This window comes from Triturus cristatus, chromosome 1_2 (genome assembly GCF_964204655.1).
Source record: "Triturus cristatus chromosome 1_2, aTriCri1.1, whole genome shotgun sequence".
Taxonomy (NCBI): Eukaryota; Metazoa; Chordata; class Amphibia; order Caudata; family Salamandridae; genus Triturus; species Triturus cristatus.
The window spans coordinates 786,527,060-786,547,445 of record NC_140580.1 but is presented as its reverse complement, the minus strand read 5'-3'; the positions used below and the strand labels follow the sequence as shown (position 1 = coordinate 786,547,445).

At 42.9% G+C, this 20,386-nt stretch overlaps 1 protein-coding gene across 2 annotated transcripts in view; it reads right to left on the bottom strand.

Annotated features, from left to right (window-relative positions):
* Positions 1–13,442: 13,442 nt before the first annotated feature.
* TPRG1L (tumor protein p63 regulated 1 like) overlaps positions 13,443–20,386 on the bottom strand; it is a 111,404-nt gene continuing 104,460 nt past the window's right edge. For both annotated transcript variants that reach the window (XM_085608846.1, XM_085608845.1), the window contains exon 5: positions 13,443–15,618. In XM_085608846.1, coding sequence (XP_085464972.1) covers positions 15,424–15,618 — 195 coding nt within the window. In that variant the 3' untranslated portion in view covers positions 13,443–15,423. The remainder of the gene's footprint in view (positions 15,619–20,386) is intronic.

The window sequence follows — 20,386 nt, the reverse complement described above, 5'->3', positions numbered from 1 at the left end:
CTAGTTTTCAAAAATGTATAGGTTTGCTAGGTTTCCCCAGGTGCCCGCAGAGCTAGGGTTCAAAAACTACAGCTAATCATTTGTCCAAAAAAGGGTCATTTTTCACTGCGAAATTGAGGTGTGACCAGGTTGCGTTTTGCGCCATTTCCTGTCGCGGGCACTAGGCCGAGCCACACAAGTGAGGTACCGTTTTTCTCGTAAGACTTTGGGGAATGCGGGGTGGGTGGAAATTTGTGGATCCACGCAGATTCCGGAACTTTCCACGACCGAAATGTGGGGAAAATGTGTTTTTTTTGCCAATTTTTTAGGTTTGCAAGGGATTCTGGGTAACAGACCCTGGTGGGAGGCAGTCAAGTCACCCCATCCTGGATTCCCCTGGGTGTCTAGTTTTCAAAAATGTATAGGTTTGCTAGGTTTCCCCAGGTGCCCGCAGAGCTAGGGTTCAAAAACTACAGCTAGTCATTTGTCCAAAAAAGGGTCATTTTTCACTGCGAAATTGAGGTGTGACCAGGTTGCGTTTTGCGCCGTTTCCTGTCGCGGGCACTAGGCCGAGCCACACAAGTGAGGTACCGTTTTTCTCGTAAGACTTTGGGGAATGCGGGGTGGGTGGAAATTTGTGGATCCACGCAGATTCCGGAACTTTCCACGACCGAAATGTGGGGAAAATGTGGTTTTTTTGCCAATTTTTTAGGTTTGCAAGGGATTCTGGGTAACAGACCCTGGTGGGAGGCAGTCAAGTCACCCCATCCTGGATTCCCCTGGGTGTCTAGTTTTAAAAAATGTATAGGTTTGCTAGGTTTCCCCAGGTGCCCGCAGAGCTAGGGTTCAAAAACTACAGCTAGTCATTTTTCCAAAAAAGGGTCATTTTTCACTGCGAAATTGAGGTGTGACCAGGTTGCGTTTTGCGCCGTTTCCTGTCGCGGGCACTAGGCCGACCCACACAAGTGAGGTACCGTTTTTCTCGTAAGACTTTGGGGAACGCGGGGTGGGTGGAAATTTGTGGATCCACGCAGATTCCGGAACTTTCCACGACAGAAATGTGGGGAAAATGTGTTTTTTTTGCCAATTTTTTAGGTTTGCAAGGGATTCTGGGTAACAGACCCTGGTGGGAGGCAGTCAAGTCACCCCATCCTGGATTCCCCTGGGTGTCTAGTTTTCAAAAATGTATAGGTTTGCTAGGTTTCCCCAGGTGCCCGCAGAGCTAGGGTTCAAAAACTACAGCTAGTCATTTGTCCAAAAAAGGGTCATTTTTCACTGCGAAATTGAGGTGTGACCAGGTTGCGTTTTGCGCCGTTTCCTGTCACGGGCACTAGGCCGACCCACACAAGTGAGGTACCGTTTTTCTCGTAAGACTTTGGGGAACGCGGGGTGGGTGGAAATTTGTGGATCCACGCAGATTCCGGAACTTTCCACGACAGAATTGTGGGGAAAATGTGGTTTTTTTGCCAATTTTTTAGGTTTGCAAGGGATTCTGGGTAACAGACCCTGGTGGGAGGCAGTCAAGTCACCCCATCCTGGATTCCCCTGGGTGTCTAGTTTTCAAAAATGTATAGGTTTGCTAGGTTTCCCCAGGTGCCGGCAGAGCTAGGGTTCAAAAACTACAGCTAGTCATTTTTCCAAAAAAGGGTCATTTTTCACTGCGAAATTGAGGTGTGACCAGGTTGCGTTTTGCGCCGTTTCCTGTCGCGGGCACTAGGCCGATCCACACAAGTGAGGTACCGTTTTTCTCGTAAGACTTTGGGGAACGCGGGGTGGGTGGAAATTTGTGGATCCACGCAGATTCCGGAACTTTCCACGACCGAAATGTGTGGAAAATGTGTTTTTTTTGCCAATTTTTTAGGTTTGCAAGGGATTCTGGGTAACAGACCCTGGTGGGAGGCAGTCAAGTCACCCCATCCTGGATTCCCCTGGGTGTCTAGTTTTCAAAAATGTATAGGTTTGCTAGGTTTCCCCAGGTGCCCGCAGAGCTAGGGTTCAAAAACTACAGCTAGTCATTTTTCCAAAAAAGGGTCATTTTTCACTGCGAAATTGAGTTGTGACCAGGTTGCGTTTTGCACCGTTTCCTGTCGCGGGCACTAGGCCGATCCACACAAGTGAGGTACCGTTTTTCTCGTAAGACTTTGGGGAACGCGGGGTGGGTGGAAATTTGTGGATCCACGCAGATTCTGGAACTTTCCACGACAGAAATGTGTGGAAAATGTGTTTTTTTTGCCAATTTTTTAGGTTTGCAAGGGATTCTGGGTAACAGACCCAGGTGGGAGGCAGTCAAGTCACCCCATCCTGGATTCCCCTGGTTGTCTACTTTTCAAAAATGTATAGGTTTGCTAGGTTTCCCAAGGTGCCCGCAGAGCTAGGGTTCAAAAACTAGAGCTAGGCACTTTGCAAAAAAAGGGTAATTTTGCATTGTGAAAATGTGGTGTGACCACGTTGCGTTTTGCGCCGTTTCCTGTCGTGGGCACTATGCCTACCCACACAAGTGAGGTACCATTTTTATCGGGAGACTTAGGGTAATTCAGATTTGTAAAGGAACTGCTATTATATATTGACTTTACATGCATTTCTGCTTTCCAAATGAAAGATATTGTGTAAAAAAGAAGTCATTCTAAAAAATGACTGATAATTCTCATGCTAGTATGAGTATTCCCAATTTCAGAAATGTGCAAATATCTACTGTTTCTAAACTCTATATTTTGTTCCCAAATCAGAAATACATAGGTGTCTTTCATACCGTTTTTTCCATGTACACTTTTTTACAGAATAATTACTATATACCCGATACATAATAAAAAACCATTGCAAGTTACTACTCAGTTTTTGGCTCTGGGTTCGTCGGGTTCTTGGTGAACCTACAAGTCCTATATATCCCCACAACCAGTAATGTCCAGCGGATGCAACGGTAAATTGCTTTCAAAGAGCTGTCATAATTAGAAGAAGTTACAGGTGAAAACGTTGACACAAAAGGCTGTTTTTTTCAACTGAATTTCAATTTATACTACATTTAACTGTTTGTTTCTATAAAAAAACCTTGATGGATCTACACAAATGACCCCTTGCTGAATTCAGAATGTTGTCTTCTTTTCAAAAATGTATAGCTTTCCAGGATCCACTATTGCTTTTGTACCCATTTCAGCCACTAACTGGAAGGAGGTCAAAAGCACAAAAAATTGCAAAAATAGGCTATGTCCCAGAAAAATGCCAAAACTGTGTAAAAAATGTTGGATTTCTATCAAAAGTCAAGTATCCCCGAAAAGCTGGGAAAATGGTGATTTCAACCCCACAAACCTTTTTTTGATAACATTTGCAGGGAAAAACCCAGATGCTTTCATTTGCAGCCCGTTTTTCCAATTTTTCCAAAAAAACCCAAAATTTTGCTGTATTTTGGCTCTTTTCTGAGACCCCTCCAGGGGAATCCACAAACCCTGGGTACCTTTAGAATCCCCATGATGTTGGAAGAAAAGGACGCAAATTTGGCGTGGCTACCTAATGCGGTCAAAAAGTTACAGGGGCCTAAGCGCGCACTACCCCAAATAGCCAAAAAAAGGCCTGGCACAGGAGGGGGAAAAGGCCTGGCAGCGAAGGGGTTAACAGCTAATGTGTGTAGTGCCCTTTCTGTTACTGAATCAGGTTGAGGGGAAAAAATGGTAAGTCTAATGATTAGTTAATATGAAAAGCAGATACTACTTTTGGAAGGAACTTTGGGTTAGTTTGAAAAACCACTCTGTTTTAAGAAGTTAGAAGAATTCTTCTAAGTTAATGCCTGGAGCTCACTAACACGTCTTTGTGAAGTGATAGCAATCAAGAAAACAATTTTCCCAAAAAGGAATTGTAGTGGACAATTATGCAATGGTTCAAAAGTTGGACCCATAAATTTTGTTAGAACAACATTTAGGTTCCATGCAGGTGGCACTATTGGTGGTATTACTCTTTTAAGGCCTTCCATAAGGGCTTTAATCACTGGTTCTTTGAATAAAGATAAGTGTTTTGAAGATATGCTGCTACTGCTGCAAGGTGTAAACGTATGGATGTATAGGCAAGGCCAGCATGTTGTAGATGCATAATAACAGATTATCTGTTGTATCGAAGCATCTAATGGATCAATGGTTTGATTATTACAATATATAACAAACCTTTTCCATTTTGCTGCATAGCATGCTCTAGTAGTAGGCTTTCTTGCTTCTTTAAGAATTGTCATACAATCCTATGTTAGATTTGAATATCCAAACTCTATGACTTCAGGAGCCAAATCGCTAGGGTGAGCTCCCGGGGGTTTGAATGTACGATTTCTCCATGGTTCCGAGTCAGAAGGTCCGAGGTGAGCTGAAGCTTCTGATGCAGAACTATTGAAAGTTCTAGAATTGTGGTGAATCATGGTGACAAGCCCATGTGGGAGCTACTAGAATGAGGGTGCGAGCTGTTTGTCTGAGCTTCCAAACCAGAAATGGAAGAAGAGGGAGAGGCTGAAAAGCGTAAGCAAATATTCCTGACCAATTCATCCATAGGTGTTAGATTTGGCTTTTTCAGCGGGTTTACCCACAGTCTTTTTGGCCTCCTGTTTTTGACCCTGTTTTGGTTGGTTTTAGGACTCTGGGCACTTTACCACTGCTATTCAGTGCTAAAGTGCATATGCTCCCCATGTAAATTGTGTTTATGGATTGGTGATTCCATGATTGGCATATTTGATTCACTGGTAAGTCCCTAGTACGTGCACTGTGTATGCCCACGGCCTGTAAATCAAATGCTGCTAGTGGGCCTGCAGCACTGCCTGTGCCACCCAAATGAGCAGCCTCTAAATGAAACTCAGACCTGCCACTGCAGTGTCTGTATACAGTTTGGAACAGCCATGTCGACCTGGCAGGTGCACCCACTTGTTAGGTCCTAATCATTCCTTTTCTTACATGTAAGTGACCCATTTGGTAGGCACAATGTACCCCTGTGAGCAGGGTGCTGTGTAAGTTAAAGGCAGGACATGTACTGGTGTTTGTGACATGTCCTGGTAGCGAATTACAGTGCATTTCGTTTTTCACTATGGAAAGGCTATCTGTCCTATAGGGTAGAATGAGAGTTTACTTATAACATCTTATGAGCATAACTTCCCGTTGGGAAAATGGAGTTTAGTATGCCTGGACTCAGAGTGTTAAAATGCACCTTTTAGTAACGATGATTTTTATGTTCTGTGTTTGAAAATACCACTTTTAGCAAGTAGGTATTTTCTTGCTTAGCCACTCTGTGCGCATCTGCTGGGTTTGTGGATTGACTGTCTAGCTTTGGCGTAACGGGGGCTGGGGATGTGCATTCTCTTCAGACAGCCACTGGGCGTGGGGGTTGAGGTGCGTCTTGCCTTTCCTCGATGAGTCAGGGCTGGGCATTTAGAGTAGTGGGAAGAGATTCCCTTGAACCTGAATGGGCCTGGTCTGCTTTAGACAATGCTGTCTCCACCTCCTGCTGGGAAGCTAGGCCAGAGAGGACCAAACTGGTTTGTACTGAGCACAGATACTCACTGCCTGAGAGAACAAAGGAATTTTGATTACAAATATTGGGGCCTAGACCCCAGGACTCTAGAACTCACTCGAATCAAGGAACCTGCCAGGAAGAAGATCTGTCAGGAGAAGTACTGCCCCTTTGCTGTGTGGTTGCTTTGTTGGGTTGGCCTGCAATTGTGGTTTCTGCCTTTGGCAGTGAAATTCTGGACTGATCTTTCAATACTTGTGCTGAGTATCTCCAAGGGCTTGAATTAGAGCTTACCTCCTGTTCTGAAGTCTTGGGGACTGCAAAGACTTGACTAACCTCTGAGTACCGCTTCTAGAACCGTTGTTTCAGTTGCCATGGAGAGGGAAAAGTAACCGACTCAGTCACAGACTTAGTCACTGGCTCAGTGTACAGCAGGCACCACAGAGGGCACAGCTGCATCTCGAACTGCAACCCTGGTCTCGATGCCGCCGAGCCGCTGCTAGCAGCATGTCCAGTAGGCACTGCACTCCGCACCGCCTTGTTTCACCCTGCCTGGACGTCACTGATACGGTTGCTGCCCGACCCGAACACCGACCGGCTATGTTGTTTGCACCGCAACCGCCAGCACCGCATCTAGCACCGCAAGCCTTGGTCTCACAGACGCCGTCTGGACTATAGTCACCGAGCCGCTGCCTGCACCGTGTCATGAGGGCACCGCACACTGCACTGCTTCCATTTTTGCAACGCAACCACAACGGTCCCCCCGGACCGACTCGCGCCGTGTCGACCGCAACGAAAAAGGTACTGTTTATGGGTCTGCCGACACCCTCAACCAACGCGGTCAGATGGACTGATGGAGTCTGTTTTCAGTATTACAGTAGCCCTGGACATAGCTACCGACTCAGAAGAACTGTGTTTTTGAAATGTTTCTACAACTTTAAAAGGATATCTTGCATAGTATATATTTTTAAGTATAGTATGTTGGAATTTTGTCATTTTGGTCTTGTTTTGGGGATATATAAAAATTTTAAATATTTTTCTAAACTGGTGTGGTATCCTTTTCTAGTGTTTTCACTGTATTACTGTTTATGTGCAAATGCTTTACACACTGCCTCCGAGATACGCCTCACTGCTCGTGCAGGGGTTATTTTAGGAGTGGAACTCCCTTACCCTAACTTGGAAGAAGTGTCCCTACTTGGACAAAGGTGCAAACCATTGCCAACTAGAGTCCCCCATTTCTAACAATAGGGCATTGCGGATAGAGGGTGAGGGAGCCTGGCGGCGAACTTTGGGCATTTTGAGTTCTCTGCTGTTGCGAAGAGATCGATTTGCAGAAACCCCCCCATTTGTGAAAGTATGGAAGGAGAGCTTGAGGTTGGAGTTCCCACTCATTGACTTGTTGCCGCATCCTGCCGAGGAGGTAAGCAAATTGGTTGTCCATCCCTGGAAAGTGTTCTGCTAACAATTGGATTCTGGGGTGTATTGCCCAATGCCAAATGGTCTGAGAGAGGCATAACTGAACAGAGTGTCCCCCCAGTTTTTGTATATAGTACATAGTTGTCATATTGTCCGTCCAGACTAAGACGGCTTTCCCTGTCAGGTGAGGTAGAAACACTGAGTGCTACAGGAACAGCTAGAAGCTTCAAGTAGTTGATGTGAAGATTTTTGTGTTTGGGGTCCCAGAGACCCTGAACTGTTAGATGTTGAAGATGGGCACCCCATCCTGTAAGAGATGCATCCACTGCGAGCAAGACTTGTGGAACAGGGTCGATAAAAGGCCGCCCTTTTGATAAGTTTTGGATGTTCCGCCACTGCAGAGAGCGATGGGTGCAGCTGTTTACCAACACTAGATCTTTTAGTTGACCCTGTGCTTGATTCCATTGTTGTGCTAAGCATTCCTGTAGAGGACACATGTTTAATCTTGCATGAGGTACTATGGCAATGCATTATGCCATTATCCCTAACAGATAGATGAAAGTTCTTACTGTTAGATATTGGTTGCTTTGAAACTGTAGGAGCAGTGTTTGGAAATTGGGAATTCTGGCTGCATTGAGATAGGTTAAACCTGTGAGTGTTTAGGATATCTCAGAGATAGGGTTGCAGCTGTGTAGGTTGGAGATTGGATTTTTGTTCATTGATTGTGAATCCTAATTGGTGAAGGAGTTTTATTGCAATTTGAGTGTGTTGTAAAAACTTGAGATGAGTATTGGCTTTGATAAGCCAATTGCCTAGATATGGGAAGACATTAATTTGTTGTCTTCTTAGATGAGCTGCTACTACTGCTAGACATTTGGAAAATACCCTGGGTGCTGTAGTTACTCCAAATGGGAGCACTTGGAACTGATAATGCTTTCCTGCCACCACAAATCTGAGTCACAGTTTATTGGGAGCTGGAGTGGTATGCATTGGTGTACTTCGATCTCTTCCTTTATTTTCGTTTCCTCTACCTCCCCTGTAAAACCCTTGGGGGGGGGGGGGGAGGGGGGATTTAGTTTGGGTACTTTTTGAGCCTCCCGTATGAAAGAAGTGACGGAAGGAACTTCTATCAGAGGGTGACTGTAGTGCCCCCATGAAGTTTGCTAATTCTGTATCTCTTTTCTTTTTTTTCAAGTGATTTATCCACTTGAGGACCACATGGGGCATTTATTATGGTTTCTTGTACATCTGGTTTAAAACTAGAGATTCGTAACCATGCATGTTGCGTGAGGAGAACACTAGTGTTAACTCCTGTAGCTGCAGTATACACAGCATCCAACGCAAACCTAATAAAGGAATTAGAAATAAGTTTTCCCTCCTGTACTAGGTCTTGCCCTCTTTTCCTGTGTTCTTCTGGGAGGTATTGGAGTAACCTCCTCCATTTCGTGCCAGTGGACCCTCTCATTCCTAGCCTAAAGACCTTGAGTATAGGCTATGCACCAGTGCTTGGCGGATTGTGAAGCCACTCTTTTGCCCGAGTCATCAATTAATGTGGACTCTTTGTCCCAAGGTAGTGCATCCCCTGTGGTTTGGTTCAGGGACACAACTGAAGAATCCAAGGGAAGCTGGCCCTTAATGCAAATTGGGTCAGATGGTGGGAGTTTATATTTTTTATCCACCCTAGGTGTTATAATACATGCCCTAACTGGATCCTTAAACATGTCATCAGCATGCCTCATTATTTTGAACATAGGTAATGATTGTGTTGTCCTATGTGTGGTTCCTAATGTTTCAAATAAGAAACCTTCTTCCAAAGATTCCTTATATAAAGCAACTCCATGATATGTTGCTGCTCTAGAAATTAACTCCTGGTATGAAGTGTTGTCATCAGAAGGGGAAGGTTTAGCAGGATATGGGTCTGGGTCTGTCGGAGGATCTACATTGTAATCATGCCATGGATCTGGTGGTGGTATCCCATAAATGTCATCCCCATCCCCTGTATCAGATCTGTATGAGGAGAGCCCTGTGGCGTGGTGTCTATAGGGTCTACTGGTGGTATAATAGGTACTGGTAAAGAAGGTGGAGGGGTATGAGAATTATGATGAATAGGGCTAGTAGCTATATCCTTTTTCTTTATAAAAGGGATTCTATAATCAGCCTCTATCTTTCTCTTGAATGATGGTTTCACTGGAATATGTCCAGTGTCTTGATTTATATCCAGCTTTTGTTGCATGGGTTCCAAAATTGTCTCTGGAGGCTTTTGAAGAGCATCTTTCTGTTTCGGTGCCAAAATTTTGGTGCCGAGTTGGAGTTGGAGTTTTTGTTTTATGGAGCTGTAGCTTGGAGGCTTGACATGTGCTTTCGGTGCCGAGCCGGTGGTCTGGCGTTAGAAGCAGAGTCTCTGTGCCTCCCATGGCCAGATGGCAGAGGTGGCCCAGAAGCCTTATATTTTATGTAAGCGGGTTTTGTGGGTAAAGGGGCTTTGGTACTCACTGCACCTTGAATGGCTGGAATGTCTTGGGATTCCAATTCTATCTCCAGCTCGGAATCTTGAATGGAGAAGGCCTCTTCTTCTGCTGTCAACGCTTCCATTTCTTCTTGTTCGATATCTTCTCTGAAGATATCGGGGATTTCTTTGATGTTTTGTAGCTGCATTTTCTTTCGTTGAGCCTAGTTGTCTCGGAGGGTTTTCTTCGAGCAGAATGAGCGACTGGCATCAGTCTTGTTCCTTGTGTTCCAGAGATAAACACAAGTTACAAACTTTGTGAAGGTCGGTGCACGGACGCTTGAATGGCACAGAGGGCCGAATTGGAACAGAGTCCGTCCCATCAGCAAATTTACTCAATGTTAATGTTTCAAGTGGAAGTAAAGAACGGGCTAGGCCCGAAGGCCGTGGTTGGAGGTTTGTTGATCCAGCTGTGAGATTTTCCTGATTTTCGAAACGTGGAGGATGGGGAACACGTCCAAAACAATACCGACGAGGGGACAGTGGGTTGCGAACGAAAGGACCCCGAAGAACGGTTTCGACCCGGAGAACAGCAAACCACGTTCAAACCTGATTGTGGAAAGAAAGCAATCCAACAATGGAGTCAATGCCCATGCGCACTATCACCAAAAGGAGGAGTCACTTTACCTCATGACTGGAAAAGACTTGCAAACATCCAGACCCAACACTAGATGGAAGGAATATGCAAAGCATGTGTATCTACAGCACATATGCCTCAAACAGATATTTCTCCTGGTTGCACCTCTATAGGGAAGGTGTAGGATTTTAACACATTGGAGGTTTTCCAGTCTTGGTAAATCTCGAAATGCCTAAAATCTATGGGTAGATACTTTGGAACACCCACCTTCCACCTATGGAACACCTTCCCAGGGCAAGGTGGCCTTGTGATACTTGGTAAATCTGACTTAATGATTGTGTTGCCCTTGTGACACCATGCTTGACGCAAGGGACAACACAATCTAATGAGAAGGATGTCCCTTGGTCTCCGGAGATGACAGCTGAAGTGTGTTTAAAAAAAAACAACTTTATTTACCAGTTTCACAAGTATAACACATCATCAATATCTTGTACATTTGTGTAATGACAATGCCTATACAACAGGAAATAAGTAACTCGCCAATTCCACACAAACTCCAGTTCCAACAACAGTTAGCTCAGAGTGAACATTTAAATCAGTTATTATGTGAGCGACACTCTGACCGGTCATCATTTCGTACAACCGTTATGAATTTACAGAAATAAATGCATTTAGACCCGATTAATAATTACATTTTAGTACCCTGCAATCAATGTAATAGCTGCTCAGCCCACCCCAGTGGTACAAGTCCAAGTTCAAGTTGTGTGGCAGGTTGTGACTGTGCTGCTGACGTGTAGTGTTTGAACGGGTCCCAAATGTCCCTAGGGCTGGAAGTTCTAGGAAGCGTATCAGAGTATTGATCATAGTTGGTGTTGCAATACGCAAGACTGTTTAGCCAGTCCTTTAGTGTCGGAACAGTTCTGCACCCCCCACCCATTTAATTGCAATTTCTCTCTTGGCCAGAAGTAACCCCAGGGCAGCAAATTTCCAGACAGCCTTTGGAATGTTGGCACTGCTGGGCTTTGTGAACACCACTGGGGTGGGTTCGATGTCTAAATCTATCACATCCCCTAGCGTTTAGAAAACTGCAGCCCAGAAGGCTTTAATTTTGCCACAGTTCCAGGAGAGATGGGCAAAGTCGGCGTGTGCGGATTTACACTATAGACAATAGGGCCTGTCTGGGTCAAGCCTATGTGTCATCCCGGGGGTAATGTACATTTTCCACAGAAATTTAAAGTGAATCAGCTTGTGACGACTGTTCAGGGATACCTCCTTAGTCTGACTGCAACATGCTGCCCATTGGTCGTCCAGAATGGGGTGCACCAGATCCACCTCCCAGGAAGCCCGCCAGGCTCCACGCTTGATGAGGCGGGCGGAGTCCTGATGAAGTTTGTTGGTAGGGGTAAAAGGAAAGAAAGTAGTGGGTATGCTTACTATGCCTAGACCAACACAGATATTAGGATGAGTGGAATAGGTAGGGTGCCACACTTGTACGGAGAGGCATGCTAGAGGGTTGAGGGACAAGGTTGAGAGAGGTAGATGGGAGGCAAAAGTGGGGAAGAATGAGTCAGCCAGGATCCTTAGTTTGTTAGGTCAGAATAATTAGATGTGAGGGGTTGTTAGATCTTAACAGCTCTAAAGGCGGTGTTCAAGATGATGCACTTAAACAGTCAGCAGTCCTTAAGGGGGTGAAGGTGCAACCCACTGGAAGATGCAGTTTCCCCAAGACAAGACTCTCTTAAGATTCGTTGGGTCCCACTGAGATACAGTGTATAATCCATTGGATAAAGCAGATTTCCAAGATAACAGTAGGACAGTCTGAGGAGCTGGCTGTGGCCACCTGACATGGGATACACCCTTAGGAGTTTTGAGTGGTGAGCTCAGGAGATCAGGACTGATGCAATGCTGTCTGTCAGAAAAGAACACACTAGGGCACACAACCTGCTAGGTCAGTTCTCCTCAAGGTTACCTTAAACTCGAAGGAAGGTGCCACAATGTCCAGACCTTTCCACGTGGACGCAGTGTGATCCTGTAGTGTTTGAAAAACTGTGAGGATGACCCCCCCAACGAAATTGTTAGGGAAAACACAGGTCTTCTCTCATAGCAAGTCGGAGTGGTGGGCCATCAGGCAGATGGCACAGCGTGAAGAAAAGGCCAAGCTGCCTAATGAGAAATCATTTATGCCATGTTTATACAGCCATCAAATTGCTACCGGTGGACAGGTATGCACTTGACTTTTGCTTAGTCAAAGACGTTTACTAAAAGAATCTCTAAAATGGATTGAGGGGGCCGATCTATGCTTCCTGGTTGGCTGGCTGCTCACGGATGGAGTGGAATGTAACTTTCCCCAGATTGCATGAATGGTGCCTTGTAAGACCCTGTTTACAAGCAGACTTTATTCTGTTTGACAGAGGATTCCAATGAAAAGATTGCAATTACCCTGAATGGGAGTAGATTAATTTTAAGTGACTGTGCTACTTTTAGATCCCGGCAGCAGAAGTGAGGTGTTCTCCTGATGTAGATGTATCAGTAATGCTGGTATTGTATACAATAATTAGACAATCCTTATTAGAATGTTCTGCAAGGAGTATCGTATCCATCACTTTACTGTCCTCGTCTTTGCATAAGGAATATGTTTAGAACCATCAGGCTTACGAATCAAACCCAAATACTTTGGAAAATCAGGCAAACGCCTCCTTCGATGAGTGGCATTTCCTCCAAGAGATGTATGGCTTTTCACTTACTAGCCACCTTAACAGCTTGGCCCCCACAGAACTCAATAAGACAGTCATTTTATATGCTTCACATCAGTGCCAATAGCATCATAAACAGAGGGCAATCATTAGAATGGTCATAAAACAGAACTCTTGTAGTTGTCATGAAGCCAGTTGGAGCCAAGCACACTATGCCAGTTCTAGAAGGCTTGCAAGAGGTTTCCTGCCTATTATTTCCAGCAAGGCTCTCACCTGTTGCCGACAAACCCTGGAGATATGGAGAGGGTGCGAGGAGGTGAGAAATATACATCACTGTAATCCCATATTCTGTAACAAAGGGTTTGCGTCAGAAAAGGAAGAATTATTACACGTCTCTCTGGTCCTATTTTTAAAGTTTGCTGACATGCATGCAAGATTGATTAAATCTGCTTGTATTATGCCAGTCCTGAGAGAAAGAATCTATTTATATTTCGACTGCTAGTACGAGATCATATTAGTTTAGATTCTTTCTTCTTAATGGCCAGAAGCCTCAACAACCCAAGGAGAAATCTGTGGAATAAGCATCCAACAGAACTTATTCCTGGAGCAAACACATTTGATGAACCATCTGTAAAGTATCAACACAAACTGTAGTCAATATTTTGTGGTATAGGAGTCTCACATTTCCTAACCATCCAAGGGTTCTACGGAGAGAAAATATTAAGTGAACACACCAATGCAACAGATGCAAAGAAACAACTAGTCAATGCAACTATTAACACCAATAATGTCACAATAGACATTTTCATTGTTTGTATTTATTTCCATTTTAACATATTAAAAACAAGCAAGACAGAAGTATAGAAATTATTAGCTTTATATATTCACAAGGGCATGCAGTTTGTTGCATTTCAGAGCAAGCCCACATCCACCATTTCACACAAAACTCTCATAATGAAATAAAATAATACAAAAAAACACATTCATAAAACCACCAACATTCTTTGGACTATGTTTAGCTAGCATGCAGCAGATTTGAAGGAACTGTTTTTTGAGCAAACACGTCCTAAACAAATTCATCAGATACGCCTTCAGGAATCTTGAACTTTGTAAAACTGTGTACCAACCAAAAAACAATTTTTCCTCCTATTCTGAAAGAATTTATTTGCATAATATAGCTTACGTATTCACAAGTTGATCAAATGTGCAAATTGGTCAAAAATAACTTGACAATTTTATACCTTTCCCTTAACTCTACTCTAAACTTTAAAACAAACGTCCTTCCTGCAAGCAAATATTAAGATGACCCAACAGTTGCTATTTAAAACAGGTATATTTTGTGTCCCTGGTTTAAAAATAACTAGAGTGCAAAATTAGCTACTTCAATGGACCCGAACAAGAACAGCTTTGCTTTTGTCCTTCAACAATCTCCACTCTAAAAATGCGCTCTTGATCGGCTGTAACAAATGTAAACTTAAAATAAAGAAGGGGCATAGTTCACAATCCAACCCCAATACTGAATAATTCTATCTACTAGAGGTTTCAAGACCAGCAAAAACGATGTACCTTACAAAATGTGATGGGAAGAATCTTCCAATTACTACTATGAAATAGCTTTTAAATAACTATTTCTTAGTTTTTAGCATTCAAGGAGAAACTATGCCACACCATAAATTTCTATACTGTTAAATTACAGCAATGCTGATATCATAAACGTAATGATTTTAATATAAGTAAAGAGAACATCGACGCCAGTCTTTCAACCCCTTAAACACTAAGGTTATCTTCCTCAGCAGATCATTTCATTAACCGAAGTATAGAATACTGTTTTAATTAAAACCCAAGTAGAGATTTGACAATATATTTGGATACTTTTCAGGCAGTTTGGACTGGATTGTATAATGTAAGGATAACTGGTAACAACAGAAACTCAAAGGAAAGTACATTTTCACAGTGCAGTGCATCCAATATGTAACCGATGCAGAAAATCAGAGCAACATATTAACCCTTGAAACGGCGGGTGGACTTAATGCAAAAATAGAACGCTTATGTTTTAAATACTATCATAAACCTCGGAATCACAGAGTTAAATAATTACCTTCAGTTACTATTTTTGCCCTTCAAAATGGTGCATAATATTTTGATTTAATCCACATGTCCCAGTTTTTTTCCCCACCAATATATATGGGCACTTTGACCTGTCAATATACCTGGGGAAAATTGTGGATATTATAGCATCCATGAACTTCACACAATTTAAAATTCTGTTGTCTGAAGAAACAGGGCTCAGCGAAGGGTCGAAATATTCTAGCCTGCATATAATCAAAGCCTAGTATCAGTTTTAGGCAACAGGACTATCTACTGAACGAATGACTACTTCAGACTCTAACAGACTAAAATTAGGTCCAGGTCATACCTACAATAAGTTCGCATACTCAGTTACTCCATTGTCAAGTCACATAGTGGACTCTTCACCGACTACCGTCTACTTTTGATAAGCAACTATGAGTTGGCAGTAAATTCAGATGCATAACGTTACAATACATGTTAAAGAGTAGAACTTAATTTGGCAATTTCATTTCTCTAAAAATATTTGTTTTGTACCATTTGTCAAACATTCAGTGAAATGTGGCACTAGGGTAAAATGGTTAGGTAACATTTTTGATTAAAGTAATTAAAAGCTTAATTCATTTAATACTCTGGTTTATGGAATCTTTCAATTGGAGGATATAAAAAAAATAAAAATAAAAGAACAAATCCCACTGATCTTAAAGAGGAGTAGTTTAAAATCCAATTTTGCCTCTGGTCATGGAGAATCCCAGTTTGGCCTCATTGTTAATAAAAGACATCAAGCCCACGTAGGTTTCAATAAGAAGAGGCCGCTCCAACACAAGCACTCCATTGGGTCTTCCAGGCAGAGGACACTCCTTGTGTGCTTTCTTCACTGCTTGAATGACCTGGGTCCTGAAGCTGTCCAGCTTAAAAATAAAACATGTATTCATTAAATGGCTAAACCTCCAGTGTGGCCCCTCAATTTTTACAAACCACTATTAAAAATGAGCTTGTGTTCCCCAACCCCTCATTGTGTATTGCCCATTATGGCACAGTGTAAAATAGCGGAGCAAGTATTTCAACCAATAAATGGCTAACACAAAAAAACAAATGCCTCAAACATTACAGTGTGTGCCATAGATTCCATGCTCATCTAAAATATTTGAATATGATTTACAATCAAACTTGGCATAAAGGCTATAAAGCAAACACAAGGAGATGTCCTCCTTGTGTTTACATAAAGGCTAAATTATCCAGCATCAGAATGACATTATGTCACTAAAAGAAGGAAAAAATAAACAAGTATTGGCACAGTAAGTAGATGTAGGTTTAATGTATTAAGGCATGCAGACTGCGCACATTAAAGCTAGAAAAATGAATGAAATGTAGAGTATTTGAGGTTCTGATGGCAAGGAGCCTTCGCTGTAGTCCTTCTTTACGTTTTAGAGCATGGGTACTCACAAACATTTCCAGGGGGGCGCAAAGTACTGTCTGTGGCATGCCCGAGGGCCTCACCGATGCCAGCAGGGCGAGGGTCGGGGTGTTGAAAGTTGGGCGCAGGGGGACGTGAAGCAGATACATGGTGCGGACAACATACCAAGCCTTCACATGACTGTCTACCACCAATGCTCCATTCTCATGCACCAAGAAGTAACGTTAAAGCAATAACTTCTAATGTAAAACATGAAACTCCGCTGGTGGCTGAAATGCAAAATGTGAAACCAGAAAACCTAGCATCAGTCCTGCCTTCCCCACTTGACCAAATATTGTGATCCAAGGCAATTGGTTAGTTTCACTTTGCCTCCTTTTTCTGCATTACCACATATGAGAGCCCTTTGAAATACAAGAGTTCAGGATGTGTACTGTAAAAAACGATCTCTTGTGTTTTATTTAATAAACTATAATGTTGTTCCAATTATATAACAACTAAGGCTACACACAGGGTGCACCTGACCAATGACTTGGCTCTTGGTCCACTAATGGCATTGTTTTCACAATGGGTGCAGCATGAATGTTTCCAAGTGCATGTTTGAAAGCTATCAATGCTAATAAAGGCCTCTCAATGGAGTGATATAATCTTATCTACTAAGGTAAAACGCTCATGCATGTTAATAAAATACTCTTAAGTTTGTAGAGTATTATCATGTTTTTACATGTTTAGTACAAGAGGTCGTTAAAACTAAATGGGTTTCTAAAGATAAGTTATCTAGTACAACTTCTTTGCTTCTTTACCATTACTTTAGTTAAGTAAATAATTTATGCCCGTTTCACAGCTTTCTGAATGTTCCTGCTCAGTGGAGTGCTGCTGTTCACCAGGGGTCTGCAATTAAAGGTCAGGAGGGCTGCATGCAGCCCCCGGGCCATACTTTGAGTATTCCTGTTTTAGAGCATAAAATTGAGTGATTGTACAACTTCTTGCCTCCCAACCTTCTTTTGACAGAGAAAAAAAAACAGCACTTTACTGATGGCAATGAGTGCTCCTTACAGCCTATTCCCAGTGGCACTTAGGAGAAGCCACCCAGTGGGAGGGGGACGCAAGGAACATACCTGGAAAAGAGGGAGAATCCAGACAGGTAAATACTAAAGGGTGGCCTTCTTGGGGGACATGGAGCACACAGGGGAAGAGGTAGAGATGACCGATATAAGAGGCTGTCTGAGAACCTAGGAGTGCACAGGAGAAACAGGAAAGGTCGGAGTGAGGAACAAGAGCGAAGCGCTGAACAAGAGGGGGTAATGGGTGCAGAGGGATGAGGAGCACAAACAGGAATAAAGAGCAAAATATACAAGAAGAAGCCAGCAAGACTGGACAGTAATGGCTACAGTTGTATATTAGTACACAATGCAATTTGATGCAGAGACTACATCAACGGTAGCAAGATAATCCCCAACAGCGGTCAACATCAGGTGAGTGAGAAATAGTTCTCTGGGCAATGCTAAGATATGACTGAAAGTTTCAAGCAAGCGATTTAGAACGTATGGTTAAAAATAAAAAGTTGATAAAGAAGACCCAAAGCCCACTCTAAGTATATAGTAGGCAAGCAGTCAATGCACTCCCAGAATTAAAAAGATGTGCAATGCAACTAAAGCATTGATATATATATATATATATATATATATATATATATTCACTGAAAAAACCATAGGTTTCAGGGGTGTTATAGTTAGCTGGACTTTTCACTTGTACAAAACCATTGAAATTCCCCCGTTATAGTTAGTTCAGCTAACTATAACTCGCGCGCCCGCAATGCACTGCTGATGACGTCACATATTACATCACTCATGACATGGTCAGTGACATCACTCATGACATCACTGATGACATCTCAAATGACATCACTGATGACATCACTGATGACATCATCCAGTGAATGTGTGTTTTTCTGAAAATTAAATATGTTTTATATATGTATATCTCAAGGTCGATGGAAGAATAAATGGGTATATAAGTGTCTAAATGGATGATTTGTTTTTGAAAAATTGATTGTGTAACTGACTGATTAAGTGTATCATAGTGAATACATGGCTTAGTGAGTAATGTTTAAATATGTAAATATCTGTATCAGTCTCTCACTTTGTGTATAAGTGGCTGCATGGGTTGGTGAGTAGCTACATGGGTGTCTATATAGGTTATTAGTTGTTTTTTTGAGTATCATTCTGAGTGTCTGCATGGTTCGGTGGGGGGTATTACGTAGTGCATAGGTGCATGAATGAGTGACTCACTGTTTGTATGGGTTGAACACAGCATGTGTGCAGGACTGTATGGGTGGATGAGTGTGTGTATGGGTGTGTTAGTGAGTGAATGACTGTCTCAATAGTGTCTTTATGAGTAACTACATATGTTTTAAACTAGTATATGTGACTATTGGTGTATATATGTGAGTATATGTGAGAGTGAGAGATTGAAAGAGTTCCTGTATGAATAAGTATGTGTTTCTATAAGTGATTGTTTAAAAGACTAAGTATGTGTAAGTTTCCGTAGAAGTATGGTGGTGTGTGTATAACTGTATATGCAAGTAAATGTATGTTTGATTCTTTATTAGCATGAGTGACTGTGTGTGTGAGTAACTCTATGGATGAGTGGCATTGTGTAACAGGATGTATAGGTGTATGAGTACATATGATGAGTGAGTACATGTATGAGTGACTGTATAGGACTGTTGGTGAATGAGTGGATGTGTATGTGGATCTTAGAATTACTGAAGAGGTTGTTGTAACTGGTATTGGTATGTCCATTGTTTTGAAAATGTTAGTCTCTATTTTTGAATGTGTGTATCAAAGGTTATATTAGGGTGAGAGGAGGTCTGCCACTCTATCACAAGGATGATGTCATGAGTGATGTCATCAGTGATGTCATTTGAGATGTCATCAGTGATGTCATGAGTGATGTCACTGACCATGTCATGAGTGATGTAATATGTGACGTCATCAGTAGTGCATTGCGGGCGCGCGAGTTATAGTTAGCTGAACTAACTATAACGGGGGAATTTCAATGGTTTTGTACAAGTGAAAAGTCCAGCTAACTATAACACCCCTGAAACCTATGGTTTTTTCAGTGAATTTCTGAGGTTTTTTAAATGCTAATTCCTAACTATAACGTGCCTGAAACGTATGGTTTTTTCTGTGAATTTCAAAGGTTTTTTAAATGCTAATTTCTAACTATGCCTACAGAGATAGGACATGTGAAGAAAGAAGAAAAAATGCACAGAAAGAAACAAAAGAAGTGCAGAAAGAAGCAACAGAAGTCCTCAAATACGAAGATAAGTGCAGGAAGAAGGATAACGTGCAGAAAGAACAAAAAGAAGAGCAGAAACAAGCCTTGTTGCAAAATCATCCTGTACCCTCAACTTTTTCAGATGGATACTGGTGGTAACTGAGTCTGACTAACCAGTCCTAGAGCCAGTGCTATGTTAAAAGACACTTAGAATACAGTGAAAACACCTACATACACTAGGGAACATTATGCGTTGGGGTCCCCCTGTGATTAGCATGACCTCCTCTGTAAGCCCCTAGTATATAATAGGGCAGGGGGATTAAAACTACCTCTTAAAACAGGCCACAGGGCGTTTTTGCACACGTTAACTCAGGCCCCGTCCCCTCCATTCACCACTGTGTAAACACGCCCTGTGTCCATTTTTAGTTGGGAGATTAAGTTCATTTGAATCCTGAGGGTCCCTAGGGTCCAACTAGCCCACTAGGTACCTCCAGTAAGTGCCACAGAGCTGCGTTGCAGAGAGGTGTAAAAAGTGGCACGGCCTGGACCACCTCTCTGCAATGCAGCTCAGTGGCGCTTACTGGAAGCACTTGGTGGGCTAGTTAGCCCCCAGGGGCCCTCAGTATTGAAGGGAAATTATATCCCCAATTTAAAACGTGCCATAGTGCGTGTTTGCACACGTCACCTCAGGCCCCGTCCCCTCCCTTCACCACTGTGTAAACGCGCCCTGTGGCTGTTCTAAGTTGAGAGATTAAGTCCCCTTGAATCCTAAGGGTCCCTAGGGTCAAACTAGACCACTAGGTACCTCCAGTAAGCGCCACAGAGCTGCGTTGCAGAGAGGTGTGAAAAGGGGCTTGGCCTCAGAACACCTGGCTGCAGCGCAGCTCCCTGGCGCATACTGGAGATGCCTGTTGGGGGCGCGTTTGGAGAGTGCTGCACGGAGGGGGCATGGCCTCCGGCACGATGCCAGTCTTTTATTTATT